This window comes from Amblyomma mixtum, chromosome 1, assembly GCF_055824585.1.
Source record: "Amblyomma mixtum isolate Tamu chromosome 1, ASM5582458v1, whole genome shotgun sequence".
NCBI lineage: Eukaryota > Metazoa > Arthropoda > Arachnida > Ixodida > Ixodidae > Amblyomma > Amblyomma mixtum.
In genome coordinates this window covers 321802025-321819743 of record NC_143012.1, presented here as the reverse complement: position 1 = coordinate 321819743, position 17719 = coordinate 321802025, and the positions used below count along the sequence as shown (strand labels likewise).

The 17719-nt window shown below is 46.8% G+C and overlaps 1 protein-coding gene across 1 annotated transcript; it reads left to right on the top strand.

The window, feature by feature from the left end:
* Positions 1 to 6780: 6780 nt before the first annotated feature.
* On the top strand, positions 6781 to 17719 carry LOC149372688 (acid ceramidase-like). Its single transcript, XM_089567243.1, has 13 exons — positions 6781 to 6938; positions 8608 to 8645; positions 9775 to 9859; positions 10825 to 10908; positions 11031 to 11109; positions 11199 to 11273; positions 11752 to 11797; positions 11897 to 12041; positions 12161 to 12215; positions 12747 to 12913; positions 15270 to 15443; positions 16841 to 16897; positions 17396 to 17719. The coding sequence occupies exons 1-13, from the start codon at positions 6873 to 6875 to the stop codon at positions 17483 to 17485; spliced, it is 1161 nt and encodes a 386-aa protein (XP_089423369.1). The 5' UTR covers positions 6781 to 6872; the 3' UTR covers positions 17486 to 17719.

The window sequence follows — 17719 nt, the reverse complement described above, 5'->3', positions numbered from 1 at the left end:
GGAGTAAAATTGAACGCTGTGGTCCAGTGTTAACTACTGTTTTTTAAGTTTGATTAAGTTTTAACGTACTATAGACACCTAATTTTATTGCATGTTTTCTTTAAAATGGTGCGTTGGACGTTGGTTATCACCTATGACCGCTAATAATTTAAAATTAAATTTCTTCTTTCATGTTTCGGTTTCATCAATCGAACAATGGCTGTGACTCGTAGTTGATGTTTAGGTGACGTGACGCACGAAAAACTGCAATATGAACACTGATAGTCATTTTAACTCGCTACAGCACAAACCGGCCTGCGTCAGTAGCTAGAATTACAGCAAACGACACATCAGCAGTTGCATTCCCGTTTTTTTTTTTGTGCCTCGCATCATAGCCATCGTTCCATTGATGAAACCGAAGCAGCGTCAAGAAAAAATTCAATTATAAATATTTAGCGGTCATAGGCGAATACCACGAGGTGCTCCATTCATACTATTGTCTAGCGCATCATTTGAAAAAAAAAGCCGCAAGCAAAAAATAGTCAAAGAAATCTGCGCTAGTTGGTTGTGATTCATTATAAACATAAGACTAGCGCTTAAGACGTGGACATCCTGTCTTGCCCTGTACGATTCTTTTGAATGTCCACGTCTTAAGCGGTCTTATGTTTTTAACAAATAGGCCTTTAAGTTAAGGACTAATCCATTGCCAAGTTGCAGGGAAGCTCGACCCACATTCAGGACCGCAGGACAGAATTCCTCGGTGACAAAAAAAAAGTCCGCTGTTAAAGCTCCTTGTAACCTAAACAAGAATCTAATCATGAAATGCAATTATAGGATCAATAATTTTGATGCCCTGGTTTGTTTGATACACTTCCTTCAAAAGCTGGCTTATAATAGGTGAGTGAGGTAATACAGGACACTGCGGGCCAGTGTTTCATTTTTTTTTTTCCAAGTTGTAAGCTACTGTAGTGCGTTAATGATAGCAACATAACTGTGCGCGTTACGTCATTACGGAAGGCGACAGACTACCTGCAGTGGCAAGGCAGTGACTCGTGTTCCGTGCTTAGCTGGTAGAAGGAACTTTAGTATGCGCATTGTTTTAATAACGGCTTTGCTGTTGTAAGTGGCTGTGTCAGTCGAGCAGAATACTTTCAGCGTGGGGCCGATGTATGGCGCTCAGTGGGCGTCCTTGATAGAGATCTCCTTTTTTAGTTACTAAAATCCTTGACGTGCAAAGTGCAGTGGTTTTTAAGCCGGCCACATTGCAGCCGCATTGTGCGTACATTAACTGGCCGCACCTCGCAACGCTGTTGGATCATCTCTCCTCCTTCCATCATGTGCAGAACTACTACAATAGATTAAGCGCAAGTGAAAGTTCGGAGTTAGGCTGGTATGGAAACTTTCACAGCATTTCTTCGAAGTTTCTTCGCCTCAAGAAGAGGTGTATTTTTACGGCTGAGTCCACGTTTTATGCTCAACAATAGCCAAGCAAGTAAGAAACTTAGTCTTCCCGGCATTCCTGCTTGTCTCCCTGGTGGGTGGAGGCTATCGCCGCCAGCAATTTAGGGGAAAAAAGTTTTGCATCTCCAGTTAAGCCATTGTTTACTCAATGGCAGAAAAGAATTGCAGTAGAGTCCACTACGAGTGAACCTGACGGCCACGCGCCACCAAATATGTCACGGCTAGACAGTCAGGACGGCCAGGACACGTACTGTGAAGCGCCAGGCAGCAGCGGACCCCGAGGGCACCACACAGAAGAGACAACGAAAAAGAAGCACTGCCCGCCACCATGGCTAAGGCTAGCCAGAATACTGGTTAAGGCAGTTCGGCCGGGAGACGGCGCCATGAGTGTGCCCAGGAATGTGGCATTGTGTTCGTTGTATCCGAATTTCGTAGTAAGTGGACTTTCCTTGTTACAGGAAAAACGCAGTGAGACAAGAGTAGCATTTATTTCAAAGCAGACCTTATCAAACCGCTTTTTAAGCTTTCCAGCGCAATTATGTGCTCCCGGCCAAGACTCTGCGGACGAGCCGCTTTATGGACGCGATAATACCGACAGCGAATAATGCGTACACGGCAATTGGCGGTAGCTCGGCATTCTAGTTTTCAATCCTCGACAAAGTTGTAAGGATGCAGCGACGAAAGGAAAAGCCAAATAAAATGCAACAGCAGCAGATCAAGATAACAAGATGTAATATTCAAAGTGATAGCTGCAACTGAGGCTGCGCTGTGATTCAAAAACGTTTCAAGTTTGCTAGATTACTCAAAACTGGCAGTTTGCTTGCTCTGAGCTTTGTTTCACCGCAGCACAACAACGCGCGCGCCAAATTCTCGCTGTGGGTTTGGGTATCGTAGTCTTCAACTTCCATTCGGGCGGCGCGATTAGATCAGCTTCGCGAATAGTAGTACGCCATCGCCGCAGCCAAACAACCCGCGTGCATGCTTTCGCATTCACAGCATTACGGACGACGGGGTGCAGGTAAGTACGAACCTCGAGGCTTTGGCGCAGTTGCGATGTCTGCTGCTGGTGTAGTATGAATGTGTTAAATTTTAGAGCGAAAGCTCTACTCCTCCCGTACAAAGCTCAAGGTCATCTGGCAACGAAATTTGACCTTCAAACCAGGATCGTAACGGAGGCTTGCTTTGACGTCATGCCACGTGTCTAGTCACGCCTCAACCAGCGTTGCCTCAACACAGCTGCGCGCGTTGAACTAATGGCGCTCGCTCGCCTCGCAACTGTCGAATCACATGATTCGCTGCGCCTCGCGAGTCGCGAAAACTGCATATGCGGAGCCGATGACAGTTTCGCAACTGCCGGAAATCGCCTGCCACGCCGTTCGCTATATAAAAGCGTGTGGCGTGTGCTTACCTTAACAGAGCTTTCGCTCGTCTTACTCGGTTCAGCCGGATTGAACCGCAGCTATTTTTTTTTTTTTTTGCGTAGGCTGATAGCAGTTGAGAACGCCGACTGGGTACCGTAATCCAGAACCCATTAGGTGGTGGCTACTACGGCCGAAGTACGGTCCCCCAGCCATTACAACTTAGGGACGGGTGAAGCACGCATGGTCCGGCACTGGCACTGCCGCACCATGTGGGAAAAAAGTGTGGCGCAGATAGCGCGCCTACCCGATACTGGCCTTTTTGCGGGCTGACTGCGCTTGTGCGGAGGTATAGCTCAGCAGACGTAGTACTTAAGACTGACACAGTCGTCGGAGGGTGGTCATTTCTGGGGCTCGTCTTTGCTGTGCTTTGGGGTCCAGTGTCTAGCACAGCTCACTACTGAAATCGATGTACGGCAGCAGTTGTCAGCCGGCCTGTTCTCGTGTCCGTTTCTCAATGTTTACGCTAACTAAACACTGATTCGGGTGAGTGTTCGGTTGGGTAAACGTCGCAAGCGGAAGGAAATGCCACTGAAAACTTCTGAGCGTGAGTGGTTAGCTTTCAGACCTGTGCTATTTGCTCGTCAGTGCATGATGACCTCCGAACTGAAGTCCGGCTTCCCTAACTGCTCTGACCGCTATGCAGACCTCGAAAACTGCCTACACATGTCTGATCACTAAACAATTCCCCCACTTCCCCTGCCCACTCCCTCCCTCCTGGAATGCTGCGTGGTTCAAGACGCAGTAACTGTCGCACTCTCGGTGGACACACAATGCTGAAAAGGCTCCGGATTGATTTCGGCGCGCCGTAAGGGGATTGGGGATGAAAGATGCTGAAGGGGTTCCGGATTGATTTCGATCATTTGGAGCGCTGCAATTTCCAATCGAGCGAAAGTTCAGTGTTGCCGAAAATTTTTGTGGTGAAACCGCACTGGGTCCCCGTCTTGCAGGGAGAGCTGTAAAGGGTACATTTTCTTGTTCTGCAGCATTGGCGTAGCACGCCACGCTGATTGGTCAACATGGAATGACGTCACTCCAACTTTGCATATGCTCTCGAAAGAGGAGAAAGATCAGTATTGCATAACGTGCGGGAAGAGGGGCGCTCTCGACCACGTAGTATGGGAATTTGATGGCAGCCCGGGCGCCGAGCAAAAGATAGAAGATAGAGAAGCATGGGAGACATTGCTGCAGAGCGAGGACCCCGCTTAACAGTAACAAGCCATCCGCCTGGCGGCTGAGGCCGTGAAGCGACAACGTATCTTCACCAGACCTTAGTTTGCGAGGCTCCTGAGTAGGGCTCCCTTCGTGCGAGGGGGGGGGGGGGGGGGGGGGGGGCAAAAAGGAGTTTCATTTCGGTGCAAATTAAAGTTTTGATGATGATGATGATGATGCTTACACCGGTCCGAGGACTACGATGTCACGTGTGACAACACATTGACGTTACGTGCACTTTAATGCAGACGATAGCGAACAAGGAGTATTCACTGCAAAACAGCTGTCGCCGAATCTCGCCTCACGCAGTGGTAACCGTCGCGCGAGCTTTTTCGACGAAGAAAGTCCAAGAAATGCGTTGCACAAATAGGAAGGACAGCCCCGTCTAAGAGCTGCTCCTGAATCCTTCCCTGAAAGCTACGCCTGTGGAGGCGGCGCCTCCGCGTAGTGGTGAGTAATGAAGCCCACAGACTGCGTGTCCGGAGGCAGCTTTCGCAGACACAGCTACGCGATAGTGTAATATCTCGCCGTTTTATGCCTCTCTGCAACGTGGTGTCTGCGTGAGAGGAACGTCTGTAATGGGATATATTTTCGAATAAGGTGCACTGTGCCAGCTAGGCCAAACTAAAAACTTATCGGGGAAGGCGACTTACTATCTTGGTTAGAAGATTTTTTGTCAAATCGGTCTCAGTTTGTGGTTTTTGAGTATGTTTCATCCAAAACAGTTCCAGTAACGTCGGGCGTTCCTCAGGGATCAGTCCTTGGTCCATTGTTATTTCTGCTCTTCATCAATGACATAACTAATGACATTGATTGTAACATTAAGCTCTTCGCAGATGACTGCATTCTTTACAAAACTATTAACAACCGCGAAGACCATCTGTCTTTAAACAGTTCTCTAAAAAAAATAACAGAATGGTGTAAGACGTGGCAAATGACAATAAACACTAAAAAATCCGTTTGTATGACAGTAACAAGAAAAAAATTCCCGTTTTGCTTTTCTTACTCTGTAAACGGCGTTCCATTAGCGAAAACTAAACACCATAAATATCTAGGTATTACGCTGTCTTCTGACCTGAGGTGGGACTCTCACATTGCTAACATCACGTCTACTGCTTTACGGAAACTTCTCTTTATCAGGAGACGCTTGCGGTCCGCACCAGTATCTTCTAAACTCCTGGCCTACAAAACCCTTGTAAGGCCAGTCTTAGAATACGCGAACACAGTCTGGTTCCCCCAATCAATAACTAACATCACGAAACTTGAGGCTATACAACGCAAAGCCCTACGAATAATTCACAATAAATACAAGCGCACAGATTCCCCAACATTGCTTGCAGCTTCATCCGGTCTCCAAACATTATGCGCAAGAGCAAAACAAGCGCGCTTAAAGTTTTTGTTTCAATTATTACACGAGCAGTACAGGATAGATGTGAAAAAATACGTGACGTACTCACAATCGCCACCTTCACGGCACAAACATACGAACACACTAACCGAGTATGTATGCCATAATGACACGTTTAAGCATTCCTTTTTCCCTCTCTCCATTAGTTAATGGAATCGCTTGGATCGTAACATCACCTGCACTCAATCCTTATCATCATTCGTGTCGCAGATAGAGCATTTGTCGTAATACACAGTGGCGATGCAGCAACCGTGACTGCAAATCTAGGCAAGAAGACAACCCCTTCTAACTTGTCATGTATGCGATTTTGAGTGCATTTTGAAATTGTGCCTACCATTGTCGAAGATCTGTTCTGTATATCCTTTTGCTATGCCAATTCACTTTTCCCTACCTTTGCTTTTATGCCATGTTTGCTGCCTTTGAATAATATGTTTATATTTGTTTTTTGCACTGTACTAATTGCCCCTGCTATGGTCTTGCAATAAGACCAGCAGTATTGTAAATAAATAAAATAAATAAATAAAATAACTCACATATGAAGTGAACGCTGCGAGACCGACGTGGCGGTTTCCCCGAGATAGTTGTTCTCACGCGCTCACGAGCCTTCATGACGGGTCTGCAAGCTGACGGCCCGCGCCCGTATTGCACAGTGCAACGAAAAGGTGTTTCACAGCGCGTGCAAGAGCCTGTGAGGCGTCGCGGTGGGTGGAGGGCGCTCGCCTACTAAGCCGGAGTTCCCGGTTTCATTCCCGGCCACGTTTCGATGGAGGCGAAACGCAAAGGCGCCCGTGTGTTGTGCGATGCCAGTGCAAGTTAAAGACCCCCATGTGGTCGAAATTATTCCGGAGACCTCCACTACACCTCTGTCTCTTTCTTTCTTCTCTTTGTTCTTTCACTCCCACCTTCCCTTACGGTGCGGTTCCGGTGTACATCGATCTATGTGGTACAATTACTGCGCCATTTCCTTTCTTCAAAAATCAATTTTCAGTTGTTTTTTTTAATCGGGTAGTCAAGAACTGAAAACGCGCGGTGGTTTCGGAATGAAACTTTAGGTCTTCGGGTGCCCAGTCTCCTTGCAAGTCTGCATTCTTCAGCACACTCAGTACAACAAGTGGCGTGTGGTGGACCCTCCTGACACGGCGCTGACCTGAGCGCGTGAGTTCAGCCGGTGCTTTTTAATCCTGCACGCCTACGCGGTTTTCCTGACTGCGCCCAGCTGAAGTGAAAACAACCGCGGCGTCCTGTTTCAGCGGCGCGTGATATCCTATCGATAAGGGAATTCCGTGGACGCGTGTCACAACCTTATCAAGCCGTCGCGCGCAGATCGGCGAGTCCCGTGCTGCTCGAGCACGGTTCATCATTCACTCAGCCCCGTAAACCCAGCGCCAACCGCGATGAGCCCCTTGGGTCTGGTTCTCCTCCTGATGCTCGGCCTGGTCAGGGCGAGAAATGCCGGCGAGGTAAGCCTGTCTGTTGAGTTCGCTGCCCTACCCAGTGGAGTCTCGCGCGTGTTCGAAATCGGGCGCCTTCTGCGGAAAGCGTCGTCTTTCGCGTTTACCATCGGCAGCAGTCCCTGCCAGATCGAATGATATCGCTTATGCATGTAGTGTGCAGGAAAATGAAATCCGTTCATGTTAGCTGATGTTTCTCTTGGCAGAAACAGCGTTCCTTATTTTGTTCCTTTGCTTTCCGCTCTTGGACTTATAGAGCTGCTGCCTTGGCGTTTTCGTGTAATGCATACAACTTCGATGGGGCCTGCGCTCCTCCCCTCGGGTCTCACAGGAACCATCGATGGCAGCACCTGCCATCGCAGGACCGTGGCGCATCGTTTAACCGCCGCTATGAGATGCGCACTCCCAGGGATTTATGAATGTAATGTAGGGAATGATCCGAACAGCAGAACCGAAGCGAGAACAGCAGTGCTAGCGCACACGATTCGCATTTTGTCGAACTACGCAAATAAACCGTCATTTTTTTTTTTTACCATCTTTTCCTGCTCGTTGTCGAGTTTGGGGCTCACAGTGCTGGTGTTTTCAAGGTAACAACAACGCTTTGTTTCGCGCTATCACTTTTGTGAAACGTGCGTTATCTTCATTGTTTCTTCCCTCGCAGGGAGGTCAAGGATAGAACTAACACGTATTTTCTGACACTTTCTGTGTGACGCCTACCTGCTGCATTTTGTTTTTGCTGCCAGTTTACGATTACAGTCGGAGCCATTTTTGGAGCGGAAGAAGGCGTGTTCTTTTATTTATTACATTTATGTACCGTAACTATACTGCCTCTATATAAGGCCCGTTTTTCCTGAGCACAGCACTGCATTATACATTGATTAATAAACCATACTTGAATAAGGGTTTAGAGTACTACACGGGAAACAGTAGTACAGAGTACTGAATGAGCTGCACTCTGAGGCCCGAGACAAGGAGCCCAGCACGGGCCCGTTCTGGCAGCAGCTCAAGAGATAAATTGCTCACTGGGCGCAAGTAGCCTCTTGCTACACAAGTAGTGACCGGCAGAGGCGCTCAAATCGCAATGACACTTGAAAAAACTGGCAAGGTAAACACAAAAAGAAGAGATAAGGTTGGTTTGCTCGTTCGACCTGGGGGTTCACCTTCTTGATAGATGAGACAATGGCCTTCAATGCCTCACAAGGTCAAACCGAACTTGGCTGCGTGGTGGTATCGCCCAAGCTATGGTAGTATGACTATGACCACTGGGTACCTGACCTTGACCTTTGACCTTGACATTTGATTTGAGATAGTGGAGACCATGCTCAACAGAGCTTTCGCTCGTATAACTAGCTGAGATGACGTGTAAGCGAGTGGCTGCATTGCGCCGTTATTTGTAAGTTAAATTCGAAATGGACACCAAAGGGCAGCGTTGAGCGAGTTGGTTGTTATACACAGCACATGGCCTGTCGAACAGTGCATCAACAGAACGGAGTGACCACGTGTCGTCTGTGGCTTCAGGTCTCCGTCCTGTTCCTGGGCTATTCGGTACCATGTTCGGAAAAGAGAAAATTAAACGTTCATTTTCGTTCATTTTCACGCGGCCACCGATTAATGCATGTCTCTTTGCAAGAGGGAATATAGCGTAGGCTAATTTTTGCCCGTTGCATTTTGGTTTCAGCAAACAAAATGTGAACATGGTCTGCAGCCGCTCAACAGGTAAGGATAATTTTCCTATTCAGCGTTGTGACTCCGCAGTACGGGCAATGAAAATTGGCCATACAAAAAAAAAATCATGGAATTTTTTTTTTTAATACTAAGACAAAACTTCGGCTACCACATCTATGGAACATTGAAGAGTTGCGCACGACTTTCACGTAACGTAACACGGTTGTCTTTTTTTTTTCTCTTTGTGAAAAAACTTCAATCGTGACCACTTTTTTGCAAAACGCTACTTGGTTAAAATGAGGGAATGTGTGCACAAGATTGTCGTTGATTGTGAATTCGCTTAATTCAAATTTCCGGTTTATTCTTAGTGATGTTTCTGTCCCGTCAACATATCATGTATTAAAAGCTCTCTGCTTAATTCGAACTCCTCCTAAAGCGAATGAATTTTCGGTCGTGTACGTTTCCAGGGGAGCTTTTACATGAGTGCAACGCTTACTTTCTTTGTACCCACTTTTTAGTTGTCGGCATTTTCGTTATGGCGAGGCTTAAGCGTACATCCGCACATGTAGAGGCGCCCAGATGGTTGAAAAGGAACCCCAAGTTCTCCTTTCTGGCTGCCACAGAGTGTGTTATGTCAGGTGATCGACACTTTTTTAACTCAAACCTGGCGAGTTTCCGTCGATCTCAGGGCGCGCGAAGCCTCTTGGAAGGTTATATTGCTACGCAAGCGCGCCAGGATGTTGGCATCATCATCATCATCATCAAACAAAGTGCTTATACCACGGCTTATACGATGCTGCACAGAGACGCCGCGTTCGCTGTTTCCGGTTGGTTTAATGTTGGACTGCCTCTTGGGAAGCTTTCCGCGTGTGATTCGCGTTAGGACTGAGAGAAAGCTGTCAACGCAGGGGCGGGTTTATGGGTCACTCCTGGAAAAGACGGTGTGTGTGTGTGTGTGGGGGGGGGGGGGGTACAATTTGAACTATTAAAAATTGACGTTGAGTATAAAGTGAAGCGTTCAAGCGACGACTTTCTCCTTGATATCGCCGCTTTCGTCGCCTCTTTCTTAGCTTTTGTCTTTTTACATCCAGTCATGTAAACGGTGAGAAAAGCTGTAGCCGCTTAACATCGCCCTAAGCCGTTTCTGATTGTTCATTGCTTGTACATGTATCGCTTGCAGTTCAGAGGTGCCTTCCTTCGTCATAAATCTGGACCTGCCGCCAAGCGAAAGATGGACCGAGGTAGCCAAGGCGAAAAAGGCGGAGGTAAGCTTGAGAAGCCGCGCCTCTTTTGCAGCAACAGCTGTATGGGCGACGTTCGGTGCGATCATGTCGTCGTCGTCGGTGATGTCCACTCTCTCCCCTTCTCCTTGCCCCACTCTTTTCCCTCTTCTCTCTCTCAATGCACTTGTGAAGCCGGACGCCTGCCGGGGTGGCTGTGGTAAGGGCGCTCTCCACCTAAACCCAAGGACTCGGGTTCAATCCCGGCTGCGATGGCCGCATTCTGACGGAAGCGAAATGCAAGACGCATGTGTATGCTGTGGCGTATCACTGCACGTTAACGAGCCCCAGGTGGTCAGAATTTAATGAAAGAAGGCTCGTGCAACAAGGACGCAGGAAGAAAGAAACTATGTCCTTGTAGTAGTAGTAGTGGTGGTGGTTTTAATGCACATAATAATAAAAGAAGGAAAACATTTTTCTAGCCCTGGCTTCTGCCATCGCTACGGGAAGCACGTGAGCTGGAGCAGCTGAAATAAAGGATAACAGGCATAGTGTAGAAATGAAATGAAAGAGGTGAGGGGACAGTTAGAAAGGATAGGGGGGAGAGGCACACTATACAAGAAATCTATTCACATACTGGCATATTAACATATATACAGGTCGGGCGCGCGTGAGGATCTAATTAAAGTAGAGTACAAGCACACGCGCACGACACTACTGTGTCCTTGTTCCACGCTCTGTTTTCTTTCGGTATGCGGTAAAAATCGTGCTCTTGAGGTCAAAATTCATCCGAAGCCCACCACTACGTCGCCGCTTTCTCTATCCATTCTTCTACTCCCTCCTTCCTCGAATTCCTTCTCGGCGCGGTTGACGTGTCCACAGGGCATTGAGGCGGTACATCTTTCCTTTCCGCACAATCATGTATGATGATGATGATGATGATTACTACTACATATATGTCTCAGCGGATTGGGACTCTTACCTCAGTGTTCTTTCACCGTCATTTTCAGGTGTACAGAATGCACGAGGCGCTGAAAAACTTGACTGTGGACCTTTTGGGGGAGAGGGTCCTGAGGCTGATCGACACGGCCATGGTAGGTGTTGGACGGACAAATGTGATAAAAGTACATAGTGCACGCTCATGATTGTTAGAGGGGACATAACAAAAAGATACTGCGAGTTTTTCCGTCTCCTCTTGTTCTTTTTTTCTTATCAGCCGAAGCTTCTCAGTACGTTGCCGTGGCCGTTCACTGAGGAGATGAAGTCCCTTTCGGAAACAACTGGATTGCCTTTGGGTACGCCTAGGAATTTCTATACCCGGCGTATCTTGCACAGTTCAGCGGTTACTTACAGCGAAATGCTTCATTTTTCATTTCTTTCTTAGGTGAAGTGGTGCTCTACAACGTGTTCTATGAGTTCTTCACGGTCTGCACTTCCATTGTGGCTCAGGATGCCAATGGTGTGTTTGGTTTTGTGAAATGTTTTTTTTAGAACCTAGATAAGGCCGTTGTTTGATCTTTCCTTCTCTTCGAACTTGAAGAACATCGCAAAAAACCGACTGCTTGCACCTCTTTGTTTACGCTCCGTCTTTGAGCCTTGGTTTCTTGCCATGTTCAACCAACTAGCCTATCAAGCAGTTATCGTGAACTGCAAAAACACTTCGTCTTACTCTCTTGTAGCTGTCTCACTACTAAGGGAACGGAAGTTCTTCGGGATTCATTTTGTAGACGGCTGTTGTACACATACACACAAAAATGCAAGACAGTCCATAGACTGTGTATGTACTTTCAATAGACTGTCTATTGAAGATTTTTGTAAGGACCATAGAAATAAAAAGGGAAAAAGCAAGGGCATTTTCTTTCTTTTTCCTGACCGGATTTTGTTGAAATGTATGCTGGAGAGCGCTAAGTTTCGCCGTCAATTCTCTTTCTGACCAGGGGAGATATACCATGCACGAAATATGGATTTCGGGCTGTTCCTTGGGCAAGTACACTTTCGGCTGGAACTCTCATTTCGATATATCTCTCCATCTAGTCCTTTGTGGCTAGGGGCCGTAATAACAAAAACTTTTGGCATTTTCAGTTGGGACCCACAAAATCACACTTGGGCTATGACGGAAGTACTGAGGCCTACGGTCGTCAAGCTGGATTTCCAGAGGTCACACAAAACCGTTTTTAAGGCGGTCACTTTCGCTGGATACCTGGGCGTCTTGACTGCCGTGAAGGAGGTACGCGATTTTGCATTCACCTTTGTAACCGTTAATAGCATTTTTTTTTCTCAGTTTTCAGTTACTGCACACTTTGGTACGACTATTACCAGTTAACGGTGTTTGTTTCATTCTCTTAGGGTGCTTTCTCAATGACAGTCAACGAACGGTTCAAGTTGAATGGCGGATTTATTGGTGAGTTTCATTTCCGGAATTTTAAATGGTTTTGTGAAGGCTTTCTACTCTGAACATTGTTGTTTCCCGCGAGGCTATCGCATGTCTTTCATGGTGATCCAAACAAAGAAGGATCGTTTCTGAAACGTTTTCCTTGGACAAAGCACTTACTCGCCGATTAATGACACTGCACGCTGCTACGGTGAAATTCACTTACTGACGAATTTAGAAGTAAAGGCATACTTTAACCGCCTAGATTTCTTGTTCGCAGTAAGACAGAGTATACAATAAAGTTACTTCAGAAACGGACAATTATGGTTCGTACGGATCCATTGTTCACAATGGGTTGGACCACAGGGAATCCGATTGGCGAGTTGGTGTTGCGGAATTCTTACTGAAATCGAGATGTTAATATCTCTTGTAGTCAAGTGATCCTGCTCATTAACTCCACATAGCAGCAAAATCCGGCATGCTTGACAGCGAGCCACACTGGTTTGAAGGACATCCAACATGAGCACGGGCGTGAACACTGGGAATATATTCTGCTCTTAGGACTCCTGGAGTGGATCCTCGGTGACCACAGCCAGCAGTGGGTGGGCTTCCTCACCAGGGAGGTTATGGAGAATGTGACCAGCTACGAGGCGGCCAAGGAGGCGGTGTCCACCACCAAGCTGCTGGCTCCCGTCTACTTCATTCTGGCCGGAACCCGGCCCGGCGAGGTAAAAACTACGCTTTGGGAATTGTAAAAGCGAACATCGCGAAAAAGACAAAGGGGAGAACAGACGCTATTCACTTTTACCATGGTCTCAAACCAACTCTTACAACTTGTAAATGATGGTCAAGTCGGACAGCGCTAAGTAAAGAGACGTGCAATCGAAATGTGAATGCGGCGCAGTGCGGCTGCACTGAGATTTAGTGCATGCACTATGCGAGCTGCCTTCTTTTGATTTTTTTTTCTGCATTTAGTTGACCTGAGGCGTGAAATGGGGCAAATTTTGTTACCTTTGACGACACCGCTACATGCAGCGATTGCTTGAAGGAGCGGGGTTCTTATGCGAGGTATATGTATAGGTCAAGCGGGAATATGTTGTTTCTCTAACTCATTGAGTCTTCCTGCCTGATCTTATATTCGGAAAGCAATGTGGACTTTGCTTCTAGGGGGGGTAATACGGGCACATGCAAATGGCGACTTGCAAATTGGAATTGCAAACGGCTACTGCTTCATGGCTAAAAGAAGCCTGGCCTTTTCATGATGAACCTAGTACAGGAGGGTGTTAAGAATAAACAGGAACGGGCCTTCTGCACTTCTCTCTTCATCCTGGACCTTGCCCTGAAGCCAACGAGAAAATGTGCAAAGTTTCTTTCCGGTTGCGGCAATGCACATGTGGATTCATGCGCCTTTTACTAAACAGCTGGCTGCGACGTGAGCCCCGGCCACATGTAAGCTTAAGCAACGCCCTTCATTCTTTGCTTGCGCCCTCTGCCTGTATAGATCATCAAGGAGTGGTTGTGGTCGTTTCTTTGGGGCTTTTTTGCGATTTCTGAGTGTTGCCCGGGTACCACGGTGAATCTGTTTCGTTGGCAAGTCAAATCTATTCCGACGAATACTCGAAGGCGGATTCGGTTTCTAACCAGCTAGGGATAGCAGGTAGCAGTGATGCGTCTAGTAATTATAAGTTTACTTCCTTCGTCATAGCAATACGGGACAACGCTATGATCCATATCTTTATCTACACCGCTTTGCGAGTTCCCCTCCACAGTTTGAGCCACCAACATGTATCTTCAAGTTGGATTTGTGATGTGGGATTAACGCTGTGGAATGTGTTGGTATGTCGGGTTAATTACGAGGAATTTACCACAACCATTCTGGCTATAGTTCAGTCAGTCAGTTCAGCGGCTGCCATATTGTGGCAATGGTCCACGGTTCGACTGTCGACCTTTATTCGCCAAGAGGATCTGCCAATGAGAGATACACTTTCGCGGGTCCCGAGTGGCGTGATTAATGGAGATGCATCGTCATTACAAGCTAGCTAAATGGCTTGTTTATCCAGTACCTCGTCGAGATGGAGGCGATTTCCACATTAAGAAAGCAGCATTTTTACGAGTATCGGATGGGGAGTGCTTCCAACACCTTTGTGCGCCTAGCTGCGAAATCTGCCAGAAAACAGTTGGAAAATGTTTCCAGAACCACTGGTTCCCTTTAAAAAAGGTCTGTGAATTTCTCAGGCGCGCCACAACTAAATATACACCCTTAAAAATTGCCTTTGGAACGGTATCATTAAGTGCAGAAATTGGATATATAATTAAGCAACCGACTGTCGCGATTACTCACTTCCCTTAAGCCATAGCGCTGACTGTACTTTGTATAAGTAAGTTTCCTTTTTCTCGTGAGGATGTGCTGACTTTAGATCACTCTGCCCCTATCGAAAATCCCACCATGAAATAAATATAGTGGCAAAGTTGGTGGAGATAGTAGAAAATATGGTGGCCAAGGTGGAAAATATGGTGGCAAAGGTGGAACATGGTGCATCCCATGGTGATAAACATGGTGTCCTAGGTGGCCGTGTTGGTGGCGATAGTACAAGAAATGGTGGCCAAGGTACAAAATATGGTGCCAAGAGTGGACAGTATGGTAGCCAAGATGGAGCATGGTGCAGGCCATGGTGAGATATATGGTGTCCTCGGTGGCCGTGTTGGTGGCAATAGTACATAAAATGATGGCCAAGGTCGCAATAGTGTGAAGTATGGTAGCCAAGGTGAAACATGGTGCAAGGTGCAACTCATGGTGTGAAGCACGGTCTCAAAGGTGCAAAACATGGTGTCCTAGGTGGAACCCAAAGTGGCAGTCGGAGTGCCATGGTGCGTAGTGGCACGCATAGTGACGAAGAGAGAACGAAGAGAGAGAGGAATCGGTTCGGCCTTCATTTCGACAGTTTTGTGACCACGTTCGAACGTATGTTAGCTGCAGATATTGCCTCGTCACCAAAGACCGCTGCCCGCTTAGCGCGTCCTATGCCACAGTCACAAAGTGAAGTGCACATTTCTGACAAAGACGTGCTGTTTGTTTCCCGGCAGGGCGCCATCATCACTCGGGACCGGAACAGCCACGATGCCGACGTGTATACGCTGTCGGACACCCCGGACAAGTGGTTCCTGCTGCAAACCAACTACGACCACTGGAAGACCCCGCCCTCGTACGACGACCGGCGCGGCCCCGGAATGCACTGCATGAGGAATGTAACGCAGCAGGTATGCGCACGCATGTCCGGTGCTGACGTGCCTGGCGGACAGAAAACGTCATGCCGCCATTCCTGGCCACGTTTGTTGTGCAGTGGCATTGTTTGTTCATGGTTGCTATCGTCTCATGCTTTTAGCTTTCAGCGAACCTGTTGTGCCGCTTGAAACTTCCTGTAGTGCATTTTCTTGTGTCGTTGTTTTTGAACGTCTAGTAGTACGGACATACCAGAAGTTTCAGGGAAGCCTGCCACTAATTTTTAAAATAGGCTTTTTGAGTGTCAAGTTGGCTTCTGCGGCCTAATAAAACCAGTTTTGGCGGAGAGGAAAGAACTTGAGAATTATGTTAACTAATACGTTAACTGAACTCTATATATTAGATAACTTTTTTATCTATTACAGTTAGGCGCCTGGTTGTAATAGCAAATTTGTAGCCGGACGTTAATAGCCATATCTATATTTTTAGAATTTCGAAAACGTGATTACCCTCGACGTTGTGGCTCGACAAATGTTGGCCATCTCGCGCTAAAATACGCGCGCGTATTTTAGGCGGAGTGACCTCTGTGTTCTCTGTCCCGCCCACGCTTCGGCACTCGCTCCTTCAGTCAACACGGGAGAAAAGGGGACAGTTAAAACTATCAGAAATTTGTTAACCAGCTTACTAGTTAACATGTCCCGCGTGTTTTGTGGTGTCCGCCGACACTGGTATTACTATGGCGTTGAAGCCATTTCTATACCTCAAAGAGCCCATATTTAAAATTTAGTGGCGGACTTCTTCGAAACACCTGAATTATTTGCTGAAGTTCTGACTTTGTGTGCCCGTAACGAATGTTTATCTTCAAGCGCTGCAACACATTCTGAAAATTTGCTGACAGTGACGTTCTTTGACTACGTCGAAATGAATCATGTTTAAATTTCCCTTTCATGCTAATTTTACCGCTGTTACCATGGTTATTTGATGTGATTATCTATTTCTACCTTAGTGATGTCACCTTTGTCATTGTTTTTCCCTCGTGAATGTACAGATTCATATTACGCTCGTCCCTTGTTCAACACTCTTTGTCACGTTCTCATACGAGATTTGTCCTAGACGCGGCCATGACTGTCGAGGCATAAGATTATCGACGTCCTCATGTGTTTTCGAATATGAAGATGATTTGTCGCGAGAGCAAGACATGCGGGAACTAAACTTTCTCTTGCATCTGTGAATTTTATTCTGAAGCTAAGTGAAAATGTTAGATTATGTTTGTATAGGGCGTGACAACCAAGTACTCAACCCACGGTACACCTCCATTGGTCTATAGTTGGCTCATTTCAATGTCGTCGACTACTTTTGAGTGCATTTTCAGCTAGTACTTTTTAGAGTGCATAATTTCAGTGTTTTTTAAATGTTGTCGCCTACATTTCCGCAGGGCCTTGGGTTCGGAAGTCTATTCGATGTCTTGGGCACAAAGCCTGTTCTCAATATGGTAAGAGCACCGGATTCCAGCGTCTATATACATTATCTATACTATCTCATCAACTTCTACAGCCTGTAAGTTATATTGGAAGCAAAGGACTCACTGTGCTGTCACTTACCTTTCCAGGAAATGTGCAGCGTTAGGCGCGTTTTGAGCAGCCTAATTCCTAGTTGTTTGCTTTGTCGAAATTTATGTCCTGCTCCCATGCAGAGGAAACTTCAATTACTAGCGCTTATCCACCAGATAATTTGTAATTTTGATTTAAGCAAGTGTTCTGCCGCGTGTGCGTTTAGCTAAACATGCGTCATTAGACGTTGCATGTTTCCGAAAGCACATAGCACCGAGGCAGATCACAGAGAAAGATCTGTTGTTCTTACAGCTGCAAATTTTTTCTGTAGGTTCGTAACAACAAAAAGTGATTTGATTTAAGCCGACAACCAGAACTTTTTCTCAAGTCTGACGATGATGCTCGAAGATTAACATAGTGCGCTGTTCGTTGCGTTCCAGCTCACTGCATACGTAGCTCTGATGCGTCCTTCCACCGGACAGCTGGACACGCACATCCAGAACTGCCCATCTCCGTGCGCTCCGTGGTGACGACTCGGCCGAACACACTCGGCGTAGTTTCGTGATCTCACGCCAGTGAGCGCCAATCACTGACGCTCTTCTTTATAAATACTGATTTACTAGCTCGTGAGTGATCTCAGGTAAGCTGAACCAAGAGATTGTCCGATGCTCTCTGGTGTACCGGTACCACCTCTCATGCGCACGCTCTGAAAGTTGGAATCACGGAAAGTCGTTTTGATGGCAATAAAGGAACGTTGAGTTTTT

Coding starts and splice junctions, on each gene's coding strand:
- LOC149372688 (XM_089567243.1), top strand. CDS start 6,873: ATGAGCCCCTTGGGTCTGGTTCTCCTCCTGATGCTCGGCCTGGTCAGG. Junction 11,110..11,198: donor AACAACTGGATTGCCTTTGG/GTACGCCTAGGA, acceptor TTTCTTTCTTAG/GTGAAGTGGTGCTCTACAAC. Junction 11,274..11,751: donor TGTGGCTCAGGATGCCAATG/GTGTGTTTGGTT, acceptor CTTTCTGACCAG/GGGAGATATACCATGCACGA.